Source organism: Bombina bombina, chromosome 6 (genome assembly GCF_027579735.1).
Source record: "Bombina bombina isolate aBomBom1 chromosome 6, aBomBom1.pri, whole genome shotgun sequence".
Classification (NCBI taxonomy): domain Eukaryota; kingdom Metazoa; phylum Chordata; class Amphibia; order Anura; family Bombinatoridae; genus Bombina; species Bombina bombina.
The window spans coordinates 761,820,937-761,847,739 of NC_069504.1; the positions used below are offsets into that span (position 1 = coordinate 761,820,937).

At 41.5% G+C, this 26,803-nt stretch overlaps 1 protein-coding gene across 1 annotated transcript in view; it reads left to right on the plus strand.

Annotated features, from left to right (window-relative positions):
• ASH2L (ASH2 like, histone lysine methyltransferase complex subunit) overlaps positions 1–26,803 on the plus strand; it is a 579,627-nt gene that overhangs the window by 155,871 nt on the left and 396,953 nt on the right. Inside the window, exons 7-8 of the mRNA XM_053719418.1 lie at positions 11,948–12,043; positions 25,124–25,151. Coding sequence (XP_053575393.1) covers positions 11,948–12,043; positions 25,124–25,151 — 124 coding nt within the window. The remainder of the gene's footprint in view (positions 1–11,947; positions 12,044–25,123; positions 25,152–26,803) is intronic.

The window sequence follows — 26,803 nt, forward strand, 5'->3', positions numbered from 1 at the left end:
ACAAATCATAGGCAGAGCCTCATTTTCGCGCCGGTGTTGCGCACTTGTTTTTGAGAGGCATGACATGCAGTCGCATGTGTGAGGAGCTCTGATACATAGAAAAGACTTTCTGAAGGCGTCATTTGGTATCGTATTCCCCTTTGGGCTTGGTTGGGTCTCAGCAAAGCAGACACCAGGGACTGTAAAGGGGTTAAAGTTAAAAACGGCTCCGGTTCCGTTATTTTAAGGGTTAAAGCTTCCAAATTTGGGGTGCAATACTTTTAAGGCTTTAAGACACTGTGGTGAAATTTTGGTGAATTTTGAGCAATTCCTTCATATTTTTTCGCAATTGCAGTAATAAAGTGTGTTCAGTTTAAAATTTAAAGTGACAGTAACGGTTTTATTTTAAAACGTTTTTTGTACTTTGTTATCAAGTTTATGCCTGTTTAACATGTCTGAACTACCAGATAGACTGTGTTCTGAATGTGGGGAAGCCAGAATTCCTATTCATTTAAATAAATGTGATTTATGTGACAATGACAATGATGCCCAAGATGATTCCTCAAGTGAGGGGAGTAAGCATGGTACTGCATCATTCCCTCCTTCGTCTACACGAGTCTTGCCCACTCAGGAGGCCCCTAGTACATCTAGCGCGCCAATACTCCTTACTATGCAACAATTAACGGCTGTAATGGATAATTCTGTCAAAAACATTTTAGCCAAAATGCACACTTATCAGCGTAAGCGCGACTGCTCTGTTTTAGATACTGAAGAGCATGACGACGCTGATAATAATGGTTCTGAAGGGCCCCTAAACCAGTCTGATGGGGCCAGGGAGGTTTTGTCTGAGGGAGAAATTACTGATTCAGGGAACATTTCTCAACAAGCTGAACCTGATGTGATTACGTTTAAATTTAAGTTGGAACATCTCCGCATTCTGCTTAAGGAGGTATTATCCACTCTGGATGATTGTGACAAGTTGGTCATCCCAGAGAAACTATGTAAAATGGACATGTTCCTAGAGGTCCCGGGGCTCCCAGAAGCTTTTCCTATACCCAAGCGGGTGGCGGACATTGTAAATAAAGAATGGGAAAGGCCCGGTATTCCTTTCGTCCCTCCCCCCATATTTAAAAAATTGTTTCCTATGGTCGACCCCAGAAAGGACTTATGGCAGACAGTCCCCAAGGTCGAGGGAGCGGTTTCCACTTTAAACAAACGCACCACTATACCCATAGAAGATAGTTGTGCTTTCAAAGATCCTATGGATAAAATATTAGAAGGTTTACTTAAAAAGATGTTTGTTCAGCAGGGTTACCTTCTACAACCAATTTCATGCATTGTCCCTGTCACTACAGCCGCGTGTTTCTGGTTCGATGAGCTGGTAAAGGCGGTCAATAGCGATTCTCCTCCTTATGAGGAGATTATGGACAGAATCAATGCTCTCAAATTGGCTAATTCTTTCACCCTAGACGCCACTTTGCAATTGGCTAGGTTAGCGGCTAAGAATTCTGGGTTTGCTATTGTGGCGCGCAGAGCGCTTTGGTTGAAATCTTGGTCAGCTGATGCGTCTTCCAAGAACAAGCTACTTAACATTCCTTTCAAGGGGAAAACGCTGTTTGGCCCTGACTTGAAAGAGATTATCTCTGATATCACTGGGGGTAAGGGCCATGCCCTTCCTCAGGATCGGCCTTTCAAGGCCAAAAATAAACCTAATTTTCGTCCCTTTCGTAGAAACGGACCAGCCCAAAGTGCTACGTCCTCTAAGCAAGAGGGTAATACTTCTCCAGCCAAGCCAGCTTGGAGACCAATGCAAGGCTGGAACAAGGGAAAGCAGGCCAAGAAACCTGCCACTGCTACCAAGACAGCATGAAATGTTGGCCCCCGATCCGGGACCGGATCTGGTGGGGGGCAGACTCTCTCTCTTCGCTCGGGCTTGGGCAAGAGATGTTCTGGATCCTTGGGCGCTAGAAATAGTCTCCCAAGGTTATCTTCTGGAATTCAAGGGGCTTCCCCCAAGGGGGAGGTTCCACAGGTCTCAGTTGTCTTCAGACCACATAAAAAGACAGGCATTCTTACGTTGTGTAGAAGACCTGTTAAAAATGGGAGTGATTCATCCTGTTCCATTAGGAGAACAAGGGATGGGGTTCTACTCCAATCTGTTCATAGTTCCCAAAAAAGAGGGAACGTTCAGACCAATCTTAGATCTCAAGATCTTAAACAAGTTTCTCAAGGTTCCATCGTTCAAAATGGAAACCATTCGAACAATTCTTCCTTCCATCCAGGAAGGTCAATTCATGACCACGGTGGATTTAAAGGATGCGTATCTACATATTCCTATCCACAAGGAACATCATCGGTTCCTAAGGTTCGCATTCCTGGACAAGCATTACCAGTTCGTGGCGCTTCCTTTCGGATTAGCCACTGCTCCAAGGATTTTCACAAAGGTACTAGGGTCCCTTCTTGCTGTGCTAAGACCAAGGGGCATTGCTGTAGTACCTTACTTGGACGACATTCTGATTCAAGCGTCGTCCCTTCCTCAAGCAAAGGCTCACACGGACATTGTCCTGGCCTTTCTCAGATCTCACGGATGGAAAGTGAACGTGGAAAAGAGTTCTCTATCTCCGTCAACAAGGGTTCCCTTCTTGGGGACAATAATAGACTCCTTAGAAATGAGGATTTTTCTGACAGAGGCCAGAAAAACAAAACTTCTAGACTCTTGTCGGATACTTCATTCCGTTCCTCTTCCTTCCATAGCGCAGTGCATGGAAGTGATAGGTTTGATGGTAGCGGCAATGGACATAGTTCCTTTTGCGCGCATTCATCTAAGACCATTACAACTGTGCATGCTCAGTCAGTGGAATGGGGACTATACAAACTTGTCTCCGAGGATACAAGTAAATCAGAGGACCAGAGACTCACTCCGTTGGTGGCTGTCCCTGGACAACCTGTCACAAGGGATGACCTTCCGCAGACCAGAGTGGGTCATTGTCACGACCGACGCCAGTCTGATGGGCTGGGGCGCGGTCTGGGGATCCCTGAAAGCTCAGGGTCTTTGGTCTCGGGAAGAATCTCTTCTACCGATAAATATTCTGGAACTGAGAGCGATATTCAATGCTCTCAAGGCTTGGCCTCAGCTAGCGAGGGCCAAGTTCATACGGTTTCAATCAGACAACATGACAACTGTTGCGTACATCAACCATCAGGGGGGAACAAGGAGTTCCCTGGCGATGGAAGAAGTGACCAAAATCATTCTATGGGCGGAGTCTCACTCCTGCCACCTGTCTGCTATCCACATCCCAGGAGTGGAAAATTGGGAAGCGGATTTTCTGAGTCGTCAGACATTGCATCCGGGGGAGTGGGAACTCCATCCGGAAATCTTTGCCCAAGTCACTCAACTGTGGGGCATTCCAGACATGGATCTGATGGCCTCTCGTCAGAACTTCAAAGTTCCTTGCTACGGGTCCAGATCCAGGGATCCCAAGGCGGCTCTAGTGGATGCACTAGTAGCACCTTGGACCTTCAAACTAGCTTATGTATTCCCGCCGTTTCCTCTCATCCCCAGGCTGGTAGCCAGGATCAATCAGGAAAGGGCGTCGGTGATCTTGATAGCTCCTGCGTGGCCACGCAGGACTTGGTATGCAGATCTGGTGAATATGTCATCGGCTCCACCATGGAAGCTACCTTTGAGACGAGACCTTCTTGTTCAAGGTCCGTTCGAACATCCGAATCTGGTCTCACTCCAGCTGACTGCTTGGAGATTGAACGCTTCATCTTATCGAAGCGAGGGTTCTCAGATTCTGTTATCGATACTCTTGTTCAGGCCAGAAAGCCTGTAACTAGAAAGATTTACCACAAAATTTGGAAAAAATATATCTGTTGGTGTGAATCTAAAGGATTCCCTTGGGACAAGGTTAAGATTCCTAAGATTCTATCCTTCCTTCAAGAAGGATTGGAAAAAGGATTATCTGCAAGTTCCCTGAAGGGACAGATTTCTGCCTTGTCTGTGTTACTTCACAAAAAGCTGGCAGCTGTGCCAGATGTTCAAGCCTTTGTTCAGGCTCTGGTTAGAATCAAGCCTGTTTACAAACCTTTGACTCCTCCTTGGAGTCTCAACTTAGTTCTTTCAGTTCTTCAGGGGGTTCCGTTTGAACCCTTACATTCCGTTGATATTAAGTTATTATCTTGGAAAGTTTTGTTTTTGGTTGCAATTTCTTCTGCTAGAAGAGTTTCAGAATTATCTGCTCTGCAGTGTTCTCCTCCTTATCTGGTGTTCCATGCAGATAAGGTGGTTTTACGTACTAAACCTGGTTTTCTTCCAAAAGTTGTTTCTAACAAAAACATTAACCAGGAGATTATCGTACCTTCTCTGTGTCCGAAACCAGTTTCGAAGAAGGAACGTTTGTTGCACAATTTGGATGTTGTTCGCGCTCTAAAATTCTATTTAGATGCTACAAAGGATTTTAGACAAACATCTTCCTTGTTTGTTGTTTATTCCGGTAAAAGGAGAGGTCAAAAAGCAACTTCTACCTCTCTCTCTTTTTGGATTAAAAGCATCATCAGATTGGCTTACGAGACTGCCGGACGGCAGCCTCCCGAAAGAATCACAGCTCATTCCACTAGGGCTGTGGCTTCCACATGGGCCTTCAAGAACAAGGCTTCTGTTGATCAGATATGTAGGGCAGCGACTTGGTCTTCACTGCACACTTTTACCAAATTTTACAAATTTGATACTTTTGCTTCTTCTGAGGCTATTTTTGGGAGAAAGGTTTTGCAAGCCGTGGTGCCTTCCATCTAGGTGACCTGATTTGCTCCCTCCCATCATCCGTGTCCTAAAGCTTTGGTATTGGTTCCCACAAGTAAGGATGACGCCGTGGACCGGACACACCTATGTTGGAGAAAACAGAATTTATGTTTACCTGATAAATTACTTTCTCCAACGGTGTGTCCGGTCCACGGCCCGCCCTGGTTTTTTAATCAGGTCTGATAATTTATTTTCTTTAACTACAGTCACCACGGTTTCATATGGTTTCTCCTATGCAAATATTCCTCCTTAACGTCGGTCGAATGACTGGGGTAGGCGGAGCCTAGGAGGGATCATGTGACCAGCTTTGCTGGGCTCTTTGCCATTTCCTGTTGGGGAAGAGAATATCCCACAAGTAAGGATGACGCCGTGGACCGGACACACCGTTGGAGAAAGTAATTTATCAGGTAAACATAAATTCTGTTTTTCATGCCTTTCGAAATTTCAAGGCAGGTGCAGCATCAACTTCCTCTGCTTCAAAACAAGAGGGAACTTTTGCTCAATCCAAGCAGGCCTGGAAACCTAACCAGTCCTGGAACAAGGGCAAGCAGGCCAGAAAGCCTGCTGCTGCCTCTAAGACAGCATGAAGGAGCGGCCCCCTATCCGACAACGGATCTAGTAGGGGGCAAACTCTCTCTTCGCCCAGGCGTGGGCAAGAGATGTTCAGGATCCCTGGGCGTTGGAGATCAAATCTCAGGGATATCTTCTGGACTTCAAAGCTTCTCCTCCACAAGGGAGATTTCGCCTTTCAAGATTATCTGCAAACCAGATAAAGAAAGAGGCATTCCTAAGCTGCGTACAAGATCTCCTTGTAATGGGAGTGATCCATCCAGTTCCGCGGACGGAACAAGGACAGGGGTTTTATTCAAATCTGTTTGTGGTTCCCAAAAAAGAGGGAACCTTCAGACCAATTTTGGATTTAAAGATCCTAAACAAATTCCTCAGAGTTCAGTCATTCAAGATGGAAACTATTCGAACCATTTTACCCATGATCCAAAAGGAGAGGGTCAGTACATGACCACAGTGGACTTACATTCCGATTCACAAGAATCATCATCAGTTCCTGAGGTTTGCCTTTCTAGACAGGCATTACCAATTTGTAGCTCTTCCATTCGGGTTGGCTACAGCCCCAAGAATTTTTACAAAGGTTCTGGGCTCACTTCTGGCGGTCCTAAGACCGCGAGGCATAGCGGTGGCTCCTTACCTGGACGATATCCTGATACAGGCGTCAAGCTTTCAAATTGCCAAATCTCATACAGAGATAGTTCTGGCATTCCTGAGGTTGCATGGGTGGAAAGTGAACGAAGAAAAGAGTTCTCTATCTCCTTTCACAAGGGTTTCCTTCCTAGGGACTCTAATAGATTCTGTAGAAATGAAAATTTACCTGACGGAGTCCAGGTTATCAAAACTTCTAAATGCTTGCCGTGTTCTTCACTCCATTCCGCGCCCCACGGTGGCTTAGTGCATGGAAGTAATCGGCTTAATGGTAGCGGCGATGGACATAGTGCCATTCGCGCGCCTGCATCTCAGACCGCTGCAATTATGCATGCTCAGTCAGTGGAATGGGGATTACACAGATTTGTCCCCTCTACTAAATCTGGATCAGGAAACCAGAGATTCTCTTCTCTGGTGGTTATCTCGGGCCCATCTGTCAAAGGGTATGACCTTTCGCAGACCAGATTGGACAATTGTAACAACAGATGCCAGCCTTCTAGGTTGGGGTGCAGTCTGGAACTCCCTGAAGGCTCAGGGTTCATGGACTCAGGAGGAGAAACTCCTCCCAATAAATATTCTGGAGTTAAGAGCAATATTCAATGCTCTTCTGGCTTGGCCTCAGCTAGCAACACTGAGGTTCATCAGATTTCAGTCGGACAACATTACGACTGTGGCTTACATCAACCATCAAGGGGGAACCAGGAGTTCCCTAGCGATGTCAGAAGTCTCCAAGATAATTCGCTGGGCAGAGACTCACTCTTGCCACCTGTCAGCGATCCATATCCCAGGTGTAGAGAACTGGGAGGCGGATTTTCTAAGTCGTCAGACTTTTCATCCGGGGGAATGGGAACTCCATCCGGAGGTGTTTGCTCAATTGGTTCTCCGTTGGGGCAAACCAGAATTGGATCTCATGGCGTCTCGCCAGAACGCCAAGCTTCCTTGTTATGGATCCAGGTCCAGGGACCCAGAAGCGGCACTGATAGATGCTCTAGCAGCGCCTTGGTTCTTCAACCTGGCTTATGTGTTTCCACCGTTTCCTCTGCTCCCTCGTCTGATTGCCAAAATCAAACAGGAAAGAGCTTTGGTGATATTGATAGCGCCTGCGTGGCCACGCAGGACCTGGTATGCAGACCTAGTGGACATGTCATCCTTTCCACCATGGACTCTGCCTCTGAGACAAGACCTTCTAATACAAGGTCCTTTCAATCATCCGAATCTACTTTCTCTGAGACTGACTGCATGGAGATTGAACGCTTGATCCTATCAAAGCGTGGCTTCTCCGAGTCAGTAATTGATACCTTAATACAGGCACGAAAGCCTGTCACCAGGAAAATTTACCACAAGATATGGCGTAAATATCTTCATTGGTGTGAATCCAAGAATTATTCATGGAGTAGGGTTAGGATTCCTAGGATATTGTCCTTCCTCCAAGAGGGTTTGGACCAAGGATTATCAGCTAGTTCTTTAAAGGGACAGATTTCTGCTCTGTCTATTCTTTTACACAAGAGTCTGGCAGAAGTTCCAGACGTTCAGGCATTTTGTCAGGCTTTAGTTAGAATTAAGCCTGTGTTTAAACCTGTTGCTCCTCCATGGAGCTTAAACTTGGTTCTTAAAGTTCTTCAAGGGGTTCCGTTTGAACCCCTTCATTCTATTGATATCAAACTTCTTTCATGGAAAGTTCTTTTTCTGATGGCTATTTCCTCGGCTCGAAGAGTCTCGGAGTTATCTGCCTTACATTGTGATTCTCCTTATCTGATCTTTCATTCAGATAAAGTTGTTCTGCGTACAAAACCTGGGTTTTTACCTAAGGTGGTTTCTAACAAGAATATCAATCAAGAGATTGTTGTTCCATCATTATGTCCTAATCCTTCTTCAAAGAAGGAACGTCTTTTGCATAATCTAGATGTAGTCCGTGCCTTGAAGTTTTACTTACAGGCTACTAAAGATTTTCGCCAAACATCTAACCTGTTTGTTGTTTACTGTGGACAGAGGAGAGGTCAGAAGGCCTCGGCAACCTCTCTTTCTTTTTGGCTTCGGAGTATAATCCGTTTAGCCTATGAGAATGCTGGACAGCAGCCCCCTGAAAGGATTACAGCTCATTCTACTAGAGCTGTGGCTTCCACCTGGGCCTTTAAAAATGAGGCCTCTGTGGAACAGATTTGCAAGGCTGCAACTTGGTCTTCCCTTCATCCTTTTTCCAAATTTTACAAATTTGATACTTTTGCTTCTTCGGAGGCTGTTTTTGGGAGAAAGGTTCTACAGGCAGTGGTTCCTTCCGTTTAAGTTCCTGCCTTGTCCCTCCCATCATCCGTGTACTTTAACTTTGGTATTGGTATCCCACAAGTAATGGATGATCCGTGGACTGGATACACTTAACAAGAGAAAACATAATTTATGCTTATCTGATAAATTTATTTCTCTTGTAGTGTATCCAGTCCATGGCCCGCCCTGTCCTTTTCAGGCAGGTCTAAATTTTAATTAAACTACAGTCACCACTGCACCCTATGGTTTCTCCTTTCTCGGCTTGTTTCGGTCAAATGACTGGATATGGCAGTGAGGGGAGGAGCTATATAGCAGCTCTGCTGTGGGTGATCCTCTTGCAACTTCCTGTTGGGAAGGAGAATATCCCACAAGTAATGGATGATCCGTGGACTGGATACACTACAAGAGAAATAAATTTATCAGGTAAGCATAAATTATGTTTTTCTAAATAGAGCTTAGTATTGGCCTAAATTTTATCCTGGGTTTGTCGGTAAAATCAGCCTGGTGGTTTGACCGGGGGAGCATACTACAACTGTGTGACAGACCCCTCTGTCAACCTCCCTACGGATTATGGATTCAGGCATTATGTTAAGTCACCCTGTTCCCTTTATAGGTACAGGGTGCACATCCAACAGTACTGGAGGGGTTAACTTCAGTTTTGAGTAACTGTTGTTGGAGGGGTTAACTTCAGTTTTGAGTAACTGTTTTGTCTAAGACAGTTGGAGTTGTTTTTGAACCAGAAATAAGCAGGAGAAGGACTATAAACAAGTATCTGAGCAAAAGGACCTGCTTTTAAAGAAAACAAAGAGCTCTGAGAGTTGAATGAGAGTGTCAATTAGGTGGGAGACCTGCATAAATACCAGGCATATAGCCCTCAATAAAGTAGATTCTGTTTTACCCTCAAGACGGAGCTTGGTCTCGTGTTTGTGGGGAAATTAACTGGATTTGTGTGTTGCTGATCCCATATTCAGGGCATCTTTCATCTGGTATTAACCCTTGATAACAGGGTTATACCATAACAAGCTGCATCTAACCTCATTTGCAACACACACAGAAACACGTGATTTCTTCATATAGATTTGATCTACTATTAAGGCCAGACAAGACAGGGGGGGGAGGGGACATTGCTTTTCAGATTTTTACTGCTAAAGTACATTTTGCCAATTACTGTAGTGTTGATTATGAACATTAAAAATATTATGTAATTTGGCGTTTAAGATCATCACTTCCTGATCAGATAAAAGTACATATAACTATTTTCATTAAAATGTTTTTTAAAAAATCCACAAAATTGAATAATCATTTATTTGTAGAGCGGCAACCGATTTATTAGCGCTGTAAACCCCAGGTATGATATGCAAAGATAACATTTATAAGAAGCAAACGAGTAGATGGCCCTGCCAAGTATTGCTCTATTGTAGATTACCTATATATGTGGTGATCTATAAGATAGCTGGGCTTGTAGGCTTACATGTTAATGGGGTTCAGGGGGGATGAAAAAAGAAGAGGAACTAAGGTAAGAAAAAGTTAGTCTTTAGGGAGTGGTTGAAACTTAAAGGGACATAATACTCATATGATAAATCACTTGAAACGGATGCAGTATAACTGTAAAAAGCAGACAGGAAAATATCACCTGAGCATCTCTATGTAAAAAAGGAAGATATTTTACCTCACAATTTCCTCAGCTCAGCAGAGTAAGTTCTGTGTAAAAAGTTATACTCAGCTGCTCCCAGCTGCAGGTAAAAAAATTAAAAGAATTGAACAGCAGCCAATCAGCATCAGCAGTGCTGAGGTCATGAACTCTTTTACTGTGATCTCATGAGATTTGACTTAACTCTCATGAGATTTCATAGTAAGCTTCCTTTACCTGATTGGTGAAATAATATGAGTGCACAATGCTCATCCCTTCTGCTGTCCTAGGACAGACACACTAAAATGCTGCTTAGAAATCCTTTACAATGGGAGGTGGCTACTGAGGAACTTTTGAGGTAAAATATCTTTCTTTTTTACATAGAGATGTTCAGGTGATATTTTCTAGACAGCTTTTTACAGCTATGCTGCATCACTTTCAAGTGTTTAAATATTTGGATATTATGGCCCTTTAGCAATAGGATCGAGGCAGAGGGTTCCATAAGATAGTTAAAGGGACACTCAAGTCAAAATAAACTTTTATGATTCAGAAAGTACATTAAGTTTTAAGACACTTTCCAATTTACTTTCATTATCAGATTTTGTACAATCTTGTTATATACACACACATTCTGGGTAACAAGATCCTACTGAGCATGTGCACAAGCTCACAGGGTATACGTTTACTTGCCTTTAATTGGCTGATGTCTGTCATATGGTACAGGGGGCCGGAAAATGTTCAAAAAATAAATTATAAATATAACAGAAAACATATGTACTGCTTATTTGAAATTAAGAGTTGGTGTTAAATCATTGTCTTTATTATGCACTTCTACTGCATTGAGTGGTCCTTTAAAGGAACAGTCTTCTCCAGAATTGTTATTGTTTAAAAAAGATAGATAATCCCTCTTATTACCAATTCCACCGTTTTGCATAACCAACACTGTTATATTAATACATGTTTTACTTCTGTGATTACCTTGTATCTAAGCCTCTGTAGACTGCTCCCTCATCTTGGTTCTTTTGACAGACTTGCATTTTGGTCAATCTGTGCTGACTCTTAAATAATTGATTATAAAAGAAAATTAAGAAGTTGTTTAAAAATTAAACTTTCATGATTCAGATAGGGCATGCAATTTCCTTTTATCACCAATTTTGCTTTTTTCTCTTGGTATACTTAGTTGAAAGCTAAACATAGGAGGTTAATATGTTAATTTCTTAGATCTTGAAGGCCGACTCTTATCTGGGTGCATTTTGACAGTTTTTTTACCACTAGAGTGTGTTCATGTGTGCTCACGCTCATGGAGTTACCTAGGAGTCAGCACTGATTGGCTAAAATGCAAGTCTGTCAAAAGAACTGAAATAAGGGGAAGTTTGCTGAGGCTTGGATACAAGGTAATCAGAGGTAAAAAGTGTATTAAAATGGGTAATAAAGGAATTATCTATCTTTTTAAAACAATACAAATTCTGGTGTAGACTGTCCATTTAACTAGACTGTCCCTTTAAAGGGACACTCAAGTCAAAATAAACTTTTATGATTCAGATAGAGCATGCATTTTTAAGAGACTTTCCAATTTACTACCAATTTACCATTTAGAAAATGTGCACAGTCTTTTCATATTCACACTTTCTGGGAACAAGATCCTATTGAGTATGTGCACAAGCTCACAGGGTATACATATACTAGTTTGTGATTGGCTGATGTCACATGATTACATGGGGCCGTATAATGGGAGAAAAAAATACATATGGCAGAAAAAAAAATCTACTGCTTATTTGTCTTTTTATTATGCATTATGAAGACTTCATAAGACTTTGGAACACCGTTCTTTATTTCATTCTGTTTTATTCTTTATTTTAATGAACCAGCATATTTTTCTACTGCATTTTCATGTGAATACATTTCTTTGTGTGCCTTTAATTCTAAAGCAGGCATGATCAAACATTGGAGCTAGATTGCCATATTCTAGTGCATGTTATATGACCCTCCACAGTAGTATTTGCATTAACTTAAGCGCTATTTTTTTTTAAAAAAAACTTTTTTTTTAAATTTTTCTGTAGGATATAATTCCATTTATTGACAAATACTGGGAGAGTTTAACCACGCGACAGAGACCTGGAAAAATGACCTGGCCAAACAGTATTGTTAAAACCATGGTAAGAGTTGCAATACTTAGAAATTATTATAACAAATACTATACAACAGTAGTCATCAGTTTTATAATCATTCCTAAAACATGACAAAGTAAGTTGGCTTAATGGGACAGTATACACCAATTCTCATATAACGTACTGCATGTAATAGGCACTTCTATAAAGAAGAATATGCATAGATAATAATAAAAAAATAAAGTATAAAACCTTTTCAAAATGTACTTAGAAGCTCCCAGTTTAGCACTGTTGATTAGGTTAGACTGGAAAAGCATGAAAGACACACTCCCCTCCCCCCTGCATATGAACCCATTATACAAACAAGCTGTAGACATCAGTATACACCTAAACCTTTGGGGCTTGGTTAGGAGGCTGAAAATCCGCACAATGTTATTTAAAATTGAACAAAACTAAATTTACAAAAACACTCCCTGGTGGGCTATATAAATAGATAATCTACATAACATTTATGCAAAGAAAACTCTAGTGTACAATGTCACTTTATGTTAATAGATTACTTCATTTAAAAGTTGAAAAAATATTTAGAGTGAAACATTGTGCTAAAAGGGACTTTTTTTTTCATTTTTTTTTTTAAGTTTTATCAGATGTAATGAGAAAATAAAAGCATATGCTTGGTAAAGAGAGAGTTTGCTGTTAAAATGTATTTCCCTTAAAGGGATATAACACTCAAAATGTTTTTCACGATTCAGATAGAGCATTCGATTTTAAACCACTTTCTAATTTACTTCTATACATTTTTCATTCTCTTGGTATGTTTTGAAAAGCAGGGATATGAGCATAGGAGCCGGACTAGTTTTGAGGCACTATATAGCAGCAGATTTGCAAGAATGTTATCAATTTGCAAGAGCACTAGATGGCAGCACTATTTCCTGTCATGCAGTGCTCCAGATGCCTACCTAGGTATCTCGTCAACACAGAATATCATGGAAACTAAGCAAATTTAATATGGAAACTTTTTTTTTTTTTTTAAATTGTGCGCTGTCTGAATCACAAAAGAACATTTCTTTAAGATACAGTGAGTGCACGGAATCAACAATTACTGTTGGGAGTATCACTCCCGGCCAGCAGGAGGAGGCGAAGAGCACCACAGCAAAGCTGTTAAGTATGGTGGGGGCGGAGCCAGACGCCAAAGCAATAGGTCGCACAGAGAAAGAGCTTCTGGAAAAAAGAAAATAAAATATCTTAATTCTATGGCGTTCTGCGCAATATAAGTACATTGCTTATGGGTTTTTGCTTATTACAGAAGAGGAAACCAATTTGTGAGGCTTTTTTTCTCGAACTTTAAAGTGTTAACTAGATAAACACTGATTTAGTTTGTATGAGACCACGTGGAGGTCTAGCACAGCGATCTATACATATAGAGAGGAGCCGGCTGTGGAATCAAAGGAGCCTGAAAATCAAGCTACCACTTTGTGAATAAGGCACTGATCACAGATACCGGAGATTCAACTGAGCCTTAGCCAAGCATCCCCCTGTGTCAGTTTCCGATACTCAAAATGGAGCCCCATACTTTACTACAGGCAGTTGGTCTTCTGCTGCGGCAATATCAAGAAGACTTTACAGCTTCGATTGAGGCCGCATTCCATCCCACTATCGTTAATACTCCTGCCATGCACTTTAGAGACAGTACTAGTAACGAACCTGGTGACGGCAGTGTTTTGAGATCCCAGCAATCGCTACCCGGCAAAACATCAGATTTCCACACACAGAGCTTATCGATGACGGACTGTTATCATCTGGCAGACAATGCTGGCCTATCTCAAGGTGCTACAACAGACTTAGACAGCACAGATCTAAAAACGGAGGTGTCTGATTTTTTGGCGTCAGCTTGAGGTGGAAAAGAACCTGGTATTACCTGGGAATTTCTTGGAACTTCACAGCAGTATCCCACTGATTACTAATCCTAGTGACCTGAACACGAGCACCTCTGGGGAGACTTTGTCAGAGTGTCAGCAACGGCGAGGTGGCCTCTATCCTAGCCGTTCACTTGGGTCTGTCTCCTAGCTGTGCACTTAGTTCGGCTGGAGCAGCCAGAAGAGATTGCCCTGGTTTGCGGTCTGGTGTGGGGTAAAAAAAAAAAACTGACTATACATCACTCCATTATCCCCTATCCAGCTTCAAAGAGGATAGTGGGCCAATGTGCTGTTGCTTTTTTTTATAGTTTTACGATGTACAGGTGCCATTGTCTGTTTGTTAAATAGTCATGACAGTAATGTTCAATGTTTTTCTAGCTTTACTTTATTCATAGATGTTAGCAGCAACATATAACACTTACTGACATCAATGGCTGAGATCCCTCACATCTTTCCACAACCCTTACTAGTATTTAGCACACTTTAGTTGAAGTAAAACATCTTGCTGTAAGTTTGTAAACCATGTTTTCGCCTTCTTTTGCATTTTAATAAACCACCTACTCTCTTTTTGGGGGACATAAGGGAAGCTATACCCATATTACATTACTGTAACTGCTGAGACTTATTAATTTTTAGCATAGGCGTTGCCTCCGGCCGAGGCAGCTTCATAGTACACACAATGTCCAGTGGTACTGGTACTCTATAGCACATACTTTCCCTAGTCCTCTCCCCACAACGATGATAATTTATTATTAACACCTATCCATACAGACTGTGTTTTTTTACTAGATATTCAACGTAACGCCCTGGTATACATTTCCATAGGCCCAGTGCCCAATTAGCAATGGTGGTTATTATAAGCTCTTGATGTGAGATGTAATTTGTAATATTCTTAACATGATGTTGCGGCCATTGATATGGGGCGACACATAGTTTCCTCTGCCCAATACTGGTGCGGGCTGGTCCTGCTTGGCTGCTATTATTCAGCATCTTATCTGTGCATTGCATCTTGTTTGTGTTTCATGCATCCTGTTAGTCCCGTTATACACGGAACTAGGCTCAACTGTACTAGGTACATCACTAATCTGATATGTATCCAATCCACTTTTTTTTTTTTTTCTCTTGTTAATCAATATGTTCATGAGAATTTGCGTATGCTTATGTTGCCCTGTAGCACTGCAGCCCGTCTACTTAGTATACTTGGCATTTGATACCTAATACATTTATCCAATTACCCTTCCCCTAACTCATAATAAGCCTTTCAGTCCCCAAGCTACTTATTTTACTTATCTTATTTACATTACCACCTCCCCCCCCCCCCCCCACCACCATAATAATCCTCCTTTTATAGGAGGGCTATCTACGCGGCTTGTTTTTCTTGTGCCGCATCCCAACCATAGTTCTTTCCTACCAATATTGTATACCTTTATTCAGCAATAACCCCTGTTCCTATAATGTCTTTATATATCAGACCCAAGAGGGTCTTACCATGTTATCTCTAGGACAGAAAGCTTTAGTCTATTGTAAGCATCTTTATGGAAAGAAAAATAGCACCACAGAAAAATAACCTACAAAATCCGAGGTCATAATTGTGAGATCCAAGAGTGATCTCTCTTTTTCCTTTTACCTTCCCTCACTTCCAGTTATTCCCCTTTTGTTTGGTCCATAAGGGACCTCCAGTGTTGGCTAGAGAAGGTTCCCCTTTATATAGGCACTACATACTAACTTTTTTTTTTTTCTGTTTTAATTATGTAACATTTCAAGTAAACTTACTGCATGCCATTTTTGTTACATATATATGCTGTTTATATGCCTATTTTGAGTACCCCAATAAAAATTGTTAAAAAAAAAAGCTGTTAAGTATCACTTCTCTTCCCACAATCCCCTGTCATTCTCTTTGCCTTCAGTGCAAGGAGAAGGTGAAGTTTAGGTGTCTGTTTAAGAATTCTTCTATCAAGATTTTATTATTTTGGAAGCCTGAGCAGGTTTGCTCTGATCTTTCCTGGCAAGCTTGGTATAGCTGTACTCCACGTTAGTACCTTCAGTAGGGCTGTGGTAGCTTTCAAGCAGTTAGGAACTTGTGGGGTGGGCCTCACTGAGTTTTCGTGACAGATTGCTGCCCTCAAACAAAATGCCAGAGTAGGCTTACTCTGTTCATTCTTTTTTCCACAGGTCTCTGAGGAGTGGCTTCCTCTCATGCCAGGTGAGCAGTCCTACTGTCGGACAGTCAAGGGTGCAGGTAAGTGCCATTTCCTTCTTAATACAGGGAGAGTCCACAGCTGCATTAATTACTTGTGGGAATACATAACCTGGCCACCAAGAGAAGGCAAAGACACCCCAGCCAAAGGTTTAAATACCTCCCCTACTTCCCTCATCCCCCATTCATTCTTTGCCTTTCGTCACAGGAGGTTGACAGAGAAGTGTCAGAAGATTTCGGAGTAGTTCCTTATGGAGGGTAGTACCCTTCGACATCGGGCTGGAGTTTTAAGTAGTCTTGTCAGCCTCTCAGTGAGAGCATTGATAAAAGTTAGAGTCTGGAGATGCAGGGAGAGTCTTTCTGCGAAACCATCCAGACTCATATTAACAGCTCCTAAGCAATCCGTGTTGACAAGTTTCGCTGCCTGCTTTTCTTTACTCAAGTCAATGTCAGAAGCGCTGCTACAATCTGTCAAACTTGAAGTATCGTGTTTCTGTTCCACAGCATAGATTCCGGTAAGATCTTTTCATTTTTTTAAACATATGTTAACGATGGAACACGGGGTCACAGTGGGACTTCTTTTGTCTGTTTGGATAAACAGTTAATATCCCCTGAGGGGGATTATTGAACAGTGGGGTTGTTTAATCATGTTTGTTATGTGATTTTGACTGCTTTGTGTGTAAGACGTTTTTTGCTCATAGGCTGATACAGAACATACAGGTTATTTATTTTTATGTTGAGAGCTGTGCAGTTTTATTAAGCTGGCGCGCTTTTCCTTAGCAGGCGCGGTCCTGCATGACGCACCGGGTGCCTGGGAATGGTCAAGTTTTTTTTTTTTCCTTTTCCTGACATGTCTCTGCAGCAAGAAGCAATTTCACTATCTGTCTGGGTCATTTTTTTTTTCTGTAATTAGACGAATTATGGAGGATTTTGATCATTTAGAGGGGGATCCTTCTAATACTAAATTTGATACCTGTGTATATTGTGAGGGTAGTCCAGCCCTCTCAATTATGTTCCGTATGCCTCAACAGGGTGTTCTCATCAACCAATGTTGAGATGTTTTAGATCACTGAGCCGCCCACCTCTGAGGATTCCTCGTCCCATGAGGTGTGTTCCCTAGAATCTTTTGTTCCTACATATGCAGTGTCCCCTGGGTACATCTGCTCCTTCGCCTAAAGGGGCCTTTTTTCCACCAGAGGTTACTGCGCAGTTCCTCATGGACATCTCTACGGCCTTAGCGATTTTGACTCTTCCTGCTACGCGCAAGCGAAGGGTTAATCCATGCACTTCGTCTTGTAATTTGACGATTGTAGCCGATCAGTCATCTGGGGATGCGGTTCCCTCTGAGGCTTTAGAGTTAGGACCTTCAGGGTCGAAGTCTGTTGATTTGATTCCTCCGACCGAAGAGGATTTAGCATTTTGATTTAGAATGACATGCCTGTGCTAGCTTTTGAGAGAAGTTTTGGCGATGTTAGAGACTCCTTGTACTGATCCGTCAGTCGAATCTCTGTCCTCTAAATCAGATAGCAATCTTGATTAGACAAGTGGAGAAGGATGGAGTTCCCTATTCTTTTCTCGTCTACACATTTTATTTTTAGAATCCCAGTCAAGAGCTCTACATGGGAGTTTGTGTTGAAGGACAGGCAGGGCCTGTGTTTTTGCACATTTCTCCTTGGCTATCACTTTTTGTGCACTTGCCTATTTTCTTTTATATCCGGTTAGGATAGCTCTTTAAGAGCTCTTGGTTGTTGTAGAAACTCTTTTGCGGAAGACGTTTCGTCATATGGGATGTTAGAAGGTGACGACTTTGGTTGTCAATATTTCTGGAGGCTTCCTATGGAAGCATCCCGATTCAGTTCGAGGTGCTGGTTCCCTCGACATTTTCGAGTCAGATTTACATCATGGATTGTTAGCAGTTCTTCTAGCAGAAGCTGAAATTTACGAATTTTCGGTTTAGTACTCGAATGCACTGACAGATATGTCGGTTACGTTTACTCTTTCCTACTTCTCGAGAAAAGGAGTTGGTTCTAGCTATTCCGGCCCAGACTGAGCAAGTCCATCCAATCTTGATGAAGAAAGGAACTGTTTTAAGTTCTATCTTGTATGGGCGTTTGATTCTGGATCATATCGGTTCTAGGGGTCCTAGAGACCGGAGCTAGGCTACTCGTCCTGCATTTCTGGGCAGTTTTTCTTCTTTTACCTTGTTTCTTTCATGTAATTGGCAAGAGTCCATGAGCTAGTGATGTATGGGATATACAATCCTACCAGGAGGGGCAAAGTTTCCCAAACCTCAAAATGCCTATAAATACACCCCTCACTACACCCACAATTCAGTTTTACAAACTTTGCCTCCTATGGAGGTGGTGAAGTAAATTTGTGTTAAGATTTCTACGTTATGCGCTTCTCAGCATTTTGAAGCCCGGTTCCTCTCAGAGTACAGTGAATGTCAGAGGGATGTGAAGGGAGTATCACCTATTGAATGCAATGGTTTTCCTCACGGGAGATCTATTTCATAGGTTCTGTGTTATCGGTCGTAGAGATTCATCTCCTACCTCTCTTATTCAGATCGACGATATACTCTCATATTCCATTACCTTTACCGATAACCGTTTCAGTACTGGTTTGACTATCTGCTATATGTGGATGGGTGTCTTTCGGTAAGTATGTTTTTATTACTTAAGACACTCTCAGCTATGGTTTGGCACTTTATGCATTAATATAAAGTTCTAAATATATGTTTTGTACTTATATTTGCCATGAGTCAGGTTTATGTATATTTCCTTTTGCAAGACTGTCAGTTTCATATTTGGGGAAAAACATATTTAGGAAATATTTTTCTTACCTGGGGTTTAGTCTTTTTTTCAAATTGACTGCTTTTTTCATTAAATTTCGCGGGCAAAATTAGGCTTGCGAGGGCGCAAAATGCCAAAGTTTATTGCGTCATTATTGGCGCGTGAATTTCTCTTGTAAGATGTATCGAGTCCACGGATTCATGCTTACTTGTGGGATATTCTCCTCCCCTACAGGAAGTGGCAGAGAGAGCACCCACAGCAGAGCTGCCTATATAGCTCCCCCCTTAGCTCCACCCCCCAGTCATTCTCTCTGCCTGCTTAACTGCTAGGAAGGGCAAAGAGGAGTGTGGTGACAAAAATGTTAGGTTTTTATTTTCTCCAACATAGGTGTGTCCGGTCCACAGCGTCATCCTTACTTGTGGGATATTCTCTTCCCCAACAGGAAATGGCAAAGAGTCCCAGCAAAGCTGGTCACATGATCCCTCCTAGGCTCCGCCCACCCCAGTCATTCTCTTTGCCGTTGCAAGGGCTGTGGCTTCCACATGGGCCTTCAAGAACGAGGCTTCTGTTGACCAGATATGTAAGGCAGCGACTTGGTCTTCACTGCACACTTTTGCCAAATTTTACAAATTTGATACTTTTGCTTCTTCGGAGGCTATTTTTGGGAGAAAGGTTTTGCAAGCCGTGGTGCCTTCCATTTAGGTGACCTGATTTGCTCCCTCCCTTCATCCGTGTCCTAAAGCTTTGGTATTGGTTCCCACAAGTAAGGATGACGCCGTGGACCGGACACACCTATGTTGGAGAAAACAGAATTTATGCTTACCTGATAAATTACTTTCTCCAACGGTGTGTCCGGTCCACTGCCCGCCCTGGTTTTTTAATCAGGTCTGATGAATTATTTTCTCTAACTACAGTCACCACGGTATCATATGGTTTCTCCTATATATATTTCCTCCTGTCCGTCGGTCGAATGACTGGGGTGGGCGGAGCCTAGGAGGGATCATGTGACCAGCTTTGCTGGGACTCTTTGCCATTTCCTGTTGGGGAAGAGAATATCCCACAAGTAAGGATGACGCCGTGGACCGGACACACCGTTGGAGAAAGTAATTTATCAGGTAAGCATAAATTCTGTTTTCTCAAGCAAAAGTTTATTTTTAAATGGTACCGGTGTGTACTATTTACTCTCTGGCAGAAAAGGGATGAAGATTTCTGCAAGGAGGATGATGATCTTAGCATTTTGTAACTAAGATCCACTGCTGTTCTGACAAGGGCTGAAGAGTACAGGAAAACTTCAGTTGGGGGAACAGTTTGCATGCTAAGCTGCATATGAGGTATGTTCAGTCTATATTTTACTAGACAGACTGTTATTTCTAGAAAGGCTGGCAATATCCCCATGAGGGAAGGGTAAGCTGCATTCAGACACTTGGATAGGAATTTCAGCTTGCATGAAGGGCTCATTACTTACTGGTGACACTGTTTGGTAAAAACATTTTTGTCTATTCAGTGAATGATGCAATTATAACGTTTTTTTGAAGGGACTAAAGGGGTCATTGTGGCTTGTTTTTGAGTTTTCTAACCCACATGGTTAATTTAGAGACACTCTAGTGTTTGTCTGTTAGGCCTCAAAACATTGAGTGAGGTGGAAGGGGCCTATTTTCGTGCCTCAGTTGTGCAGTTTCTTTCTTTTCCTCTGAGACTTCTGCTTCTCCAGAGGTTCCTGCCGTGTTTGAGGGCTGTAAAAGAAGTTTCTTTCATGTAATTAGCAAGAGTCCATGAGCTAGTGACGTATGGGATATACATTCCTACCAGGAGGGGCAAAGTTTCCCAAACCTCAAAATGCCTATAAATACACCCCTCACCACACCCACAAATCAGTTTTACAAACTTTGCCTCCTATGGAGGTGGTGAAGTAAGTTTGTGCTAGATTCTACGTTGATATGCACTCCGCAACAGGTTGGAGCCCGGTTTTCCTCTCAGCGTGCAGTGAATGTCAGAGGAATGTGAGGAGAGTATTGCCTATTTGAATGCAATGATCTCCTTCTACGGGGTCTATTTCATAGGTTCTCTGTTATCGGTCGTAGAGATTCATCTCTTACCTCCCTTTTCAGATCGACGATATACTCTTATATATATACCATTACCTCTGCTGATTTTCGTTTCATTACTGGTTTGGCTTTCTACAACATGTAGACGAGTGTCCTGGGGTAAGTAAGTCTTATTTTCTGTGACACTCTAAGCTATGGTTGGGCGCTTTTTTTTATAAAGTTCTAAATGTGGCGGCATTTTTGGCGCCAAAAGCATTTAGGCGCCAAATAATGTGGGCGTCTTATTTGGCGCTAAAAAAATATGGGCGTCGCTTTTGTCTCCACATTATTTAAGTCTCATTTTTCATTGCTTCTGGTTGCTAGAAGCTTGTTCTTTGGCATTTTTTCCCATTCCTGAAACTGTCATTTAAGGAATTTGATCAATTTTGCTTTATATGTTGTTTTTTCTCTTACATATTGCAAGATGTCTCATGTTGCATCTGAGCCAGAAGATACTTCAGGAAAATCGCTGCCTGGTGCTGGAACTACCAAAGCTAAGTGTATCTGCTGTAAACTTTTGGTAGCTGTTCCTCCAGCTGTTGTTTGTATTAAATGTCATGACAAACTTGTTAATGCAGAAATTATTTCCTTTAGTAAAATACCATTACCTGTTGCAGTTCCATCAACATCTAATGTTCAGAGTGTTCCTGATAACATAAGAGATTTTGTTTCTGAATCTATTAAGAAGGCTATGTCTGTTATTCCTCCTTCTAGTAAACATAAAAAGTCTTTTAAAACTTCTCTTTATCCAGATGAATTTTTAAATGAACATCATCATTCTGATTCTAATGATTTTTCTGGTTCAGAGGATTCTGTTTCAGAGGTTGATGCTGATAAATCTTCATATTTATTTAAAATGGAATTTATTCGTTCTTTACTTAAAGAAGTCCTAATTGCATTAGAAATTGAGGATTCTGGTCCTCTTGATACTAAATCTAAACGTTTAGACAAGGTCTTTAAATCTCCTGTAGTTATTCCAGAAGTTTTTCCTGTTCCTGGTGCTATTTCTGAAGTAATTTCCAGGGAATGGAATAAATTGGGTAATTCATTTACTCCTTCCTTCTAAACATTTTAAGCAATTATATCCTGTGCCGTCTGACAGTTTAGAGTTTTGGGACAAAATCCCTAAAGTTGATGGGGCTATCTCTACCCTTGCTAAACATACTACTATTCCTACGGCAGATGGTACTTCCTTTAAGGATCCTTTAGATAGGAAAATTGAATCCTTTCTAAGAAAAGCTTATTTGTGTTCAGGTAATCTTCTTAGACCTGCTATATCTTTGGCGGATGTTGCTGCAGCTTCAACTTTTTGGTTGGAAACTTTAGCGCAACAAGTAACAGATCATGATTCTCATAACATTATTCTTCTTCTTCAACATGCTAATAATTTTATCTGTGATGCCATTTTTGATATTATCAGAGTTGTCAGGTTTATGTCTCTAGCTATTTTAGCTAGAAGAGCTTTATGGCTTAAAACTTGGAATGCTGATATGTCTTCTAAATCGACTCTACTTTCCCTTTCTTTCCAGGGTAATAAATTATTTGGTTCTCAGTTGGATTCTATTATCTCAACTGTTACTGGTGGGAAAGGAACTTTTTTACCACAGGATAAAAAATCTAAGGGTAAAAACAGGGCTAATAATCGTTTTCGTTCCTTTCGTTTCAACAAAGAACAAAAGCCTGATCCTTCATCCTCAGGAGCAGTTTCAGTTTGGAAACCATCTCCAGTCTGGAATAAATCCAAGCCTTCTAGAAAAGCAAAGCCAGCTTCTAAGTCCACGTGAAGGTGCGGCCCTCATTCCAGCTCAGCTGGTAGGGGGCAGATTACGTTTTTTCAAAGAAATTTGGATCAATTCTGTTCACAATCTTTGGATTCAGAACATTATTTCAGAAGGGTACAGAATTGGTTTCAAGATAAGACCTCCTGCAAAGAGATTCTTTCTTTCCCGTGTCCCAGTAAACCCAGCGAAAGCTCAAGCATTTCTGAAATGTGTTTCAGATCTAGAGTTGGCTGGAGTAATTATGCCAGTTCCAGTTCTAGAACAGGGGCTGGGGTTTTATTCGAATCTCTTCATTGTACCAAAGAAGGAGAATTCCTTCAGACCAGTTCTGGATCTAAAAATATTGAATCGTTATGTAAGGATACCAACATTCAAAATGGTAACTGTAAGGACTATCCTGCCTTTTGTTCAGCAAGGGCATTATATGTCTACAATAGATTTACAGGATGCATATCTGCATATTCCGATTCATCCAGCACACTATCAGTTTCTGAGATTCTCTTTCCTAGACAAGCATTACCAGTTTGTGGCTCTGCCGTTTGGCCTAGCAACAGCTCCAAGAATTTTTACAAAAGTTCTCGGTGCCCTTCTATATGTAATCAGAGAACAGGGTATTGTGGTATTTCCTTATTTGGACGATATCTTGGTACTTGCTCAGTCTTCACATTTAGCAGAATTTCATACGAATCGACTTTTGTTGTTTCTTCAAAATCATGGTTGGAGGATCAATTCACTAAAAAGTTCATTGATTCCTCAGACAAGGGTAACCTTTTTGGGTTTCCAGATAGATTCAGTGTCCATGACTCTGTCTTTGACAGACAAGAGACGTCTAAAATTGATTTCAGCTTGTCGAAACCTTCAGTCACAATCATTCCCTTCGGTAGCCCTTATGCATGGAAATTCTAGGTCTTATGACTGCTGCATCGGACGCGATCCCCTTTGCTCGTTTTCACATGCGACCTCTTCAGCTCTGTATGCTGAACCAATGGTGCAGGGATTACACAAAGATATCTCAATTAATATCTTTAAAACCGATTGTACGACACTCTCTGACGTGGTGGACAGATCACCATCGTTTAGTTCAGGGGGCTTCTTTTTGTTCTTCCGACCTGGACTGTAATTTCAACAGATGCAAGTCTTACAGGTTGGGGAGCTGTGTGGGGGTCTCTGACATTACAAGGGGTTTGGGAATCTCAGGAGGTGAGATTACCGATCAATATTTTGGAACTCCGTGCAATTTTCAGAGCTCTTCAGTCTTGGCCTCTTCTGAAGAGAGAATCGTTCATTTGTTTTCAGACAGACAATGTCACAACTGTGGCATACATCAATCATCAAGGAGGGACTCACAGTCCTCTGGCTATGAAAGAAGTATCTCGAATTCTGGTTTGGGCGGAATCCAGCTCCTGTCTAATTTCTGCGGTTCATATTCCAGGAATAGACGATTGGGAAGCGGATTATCTCAGTCGCCAAACGTTGCATCCGGGCGAATGGTCTCTTCACCCAGAGGTATTTCTTCAGATTGTTCAAATGTGGGAACTTCCAGAAATAGATCTGATGGCTTCTCATCTAAACAAGAAACTTCCCAGGTATCTGTCCAGATCCCGGGATCCTCAGGCGGAGGCAGTGGATGCATTATCACTTCCTTGGAAGTATCATCCTGCCTATATCTTTCCGCCTCTAGTTCTTCTTCCAAGAGTAATCTCCAAGATTCTGAAGGAATGCTAGTTTGTTCTGCTGGTAGCTCCAGCATGGCCTCACAGGTTTTGGTATGCGGATCTTGTCCGGATGGCCTCTTGCCAACCGTGGACTCTTCCGTTAAGACCAGACCTTCTGTCGCAAGGTCTTTTTTTCCATCAGGATCTCAAATCCTTAAATTTAAAGGTATGGAGATTGAACGCTTGATTCTTGGTCAAAGAGGTTTCTCTGACTCTGTGATTAATACTATGTTACAGGCTCGTAAATCTGTATCTAGAGAGATATATTATAGAGTCTGGAAGACTTATATTTCTTGGTGTCTTTCTCATCATTTTTCCTGGCATTCTTTTAGAATTCCGAGAATTTTACAGTTTCTTCAGGATGGTTTGGATAAAGGTTTGTCCGCAAGTTCCTTGAAAGGTCAAATCTCTGCTCTTTCTGTTCTTTTTCACAGAAAGATTGCTAATCTTCCTGATATTCATTGTTTTGTACAAGCCTTGGTTCGTATAAAACCTGTCATTAAGTCAATTTCTCCTCCTTGGAGTTTGAATTTGGTTCTGGGGGCTCTTCAAGCTCCTCCGTTTGAACCTATGCATTCATTGGACATTAAATTACTTTCTTGGAAAGTTTTGTTCCTTTTGGCCATCTCTTCTGCCAGAAGAGTCTCTGAATTGTCTGCTCTTTCTTGTGAGTCTCCTTTGCTGATTTTTCATCAGGATAAGGCAGTGTTGCGAACGTCTTTTGAATTTTTACCTAAGGTTGTGAATTCCAACAACATTAGTAGAGAAATTGTAGTTCCTTCATTATGCCCTAATCCTAAGAATTCTAAGGAGAAATCATTGCATTCTTTGGATGTTGTTAGAGCTTTGAAATATTATGTTGAAGCTACTAAGAATTTCCGAAAGACTTCTAGGCTATTTGTCATCTTTTCCGGTTCTAGAAAAGGCCAGAAAGCTGCTGCCATTTCTTTGGCATCTTGGTTGAAATCTTTAATTCATCATGCCTATGTTGAGTTGGGTAAAACTCCGCCTCAGAGGATTACAGCTCATTCGACTAAGTCAGTTTCTACTTCCTGGGCGTTTAGGAATGAAGCTTCGGTTGATCAGATTTGCAAAGTTGGTCTTCTTTGCATACTTTTACTAAATTCTACCATTTTGATGTGTTTTCTTCTTCTGAAGCAGTTTTTGGTAGAAAAGTACTTCAGGCAGCTGTTTCAGTTTGAATCTTCTGCTTATGTTTTCATTTAAACTTTATTTTGGGTGTGGATTATTTTCAGCAGGAATTGGCTGTCTTTATTTTATCCCTCCCTCTCTAGTGACTCTTGCGTGGAAAGATCCACATCTTGGGTAGTCATTATCCCATACGTCACTAGCTCATGGACTCTTGCTAATTACATGAAAGAAAACATAATTTATGTAAGAACTTACCTGATAAATTCATTTCTTTCATATTAGCAAGAGTCCATGAGGCCCACCCTTTTTTTGTGGTGGTTATGATTTTTTTGTATAAAGCACAATTATTCCAATTCCTTATTTTTTATGCTTTCGCACTTTTTTCTTATCACCCCACTTCTTGGCTATTCGTTAAACTGATTTGTGGGTGTGGTGAGGGGTGTATTTATAGGCATTTTGAGGTTTGGGAAACTTTGCCCCTCCTGGTAGGAATGTATATCCCATACGTCACTAGCTCATGGACTCTTGCTAATATGAAAGAAATGAATTTATCAGGTAAGTTCTTACATAAATTATGTTTTTTTTTCTCCACAAATTGTTCTGAAGGGCAGGTAGGAGCCACAGCAGAACTGTGGCAAAGTGCTGAAAGTCTTTTTTTACTGGTTTTGATGTTTTTTCAATCCGGTTTTGCCATTAAGGGGTTAATTGTTTATTTGCATAGCTGTACAAAGTTACTAAGGCTATATGATAGTACTGTAAAAATTTTGTTATGTTTACTGCTTTTTTACACTGTTTTGCAGAATTTGTGCAGCTTTTTTTCTCTTAAAGGCACAGTACAGTTTTATTTCTAAGTGTTATTTACTTTCATTACAGGGTTTTCCAAGCTTGCTTGTTACATTACTAGCCTGTTTAACATGTCTGACACCAAGGAAAATCCTTGTTCAATATGTTTGGAAGCCATTGTGGTACCCCCTCTTAGAATGTGTCCCAATTGTACTGATATGTCCATAAACTATAAAGAACATATATTAGCACTTAAAAATAGAGCAATAGATGATTCTCAGTCAGAAGTAAATGAGGGTTTAGCATCTAGCTCTCCCCAAGTGTCACAACCAGTAACAGGATTTGTTATCTGAGGGAGAAATTTCTGATTCTGGAAAGACGCTTCCTC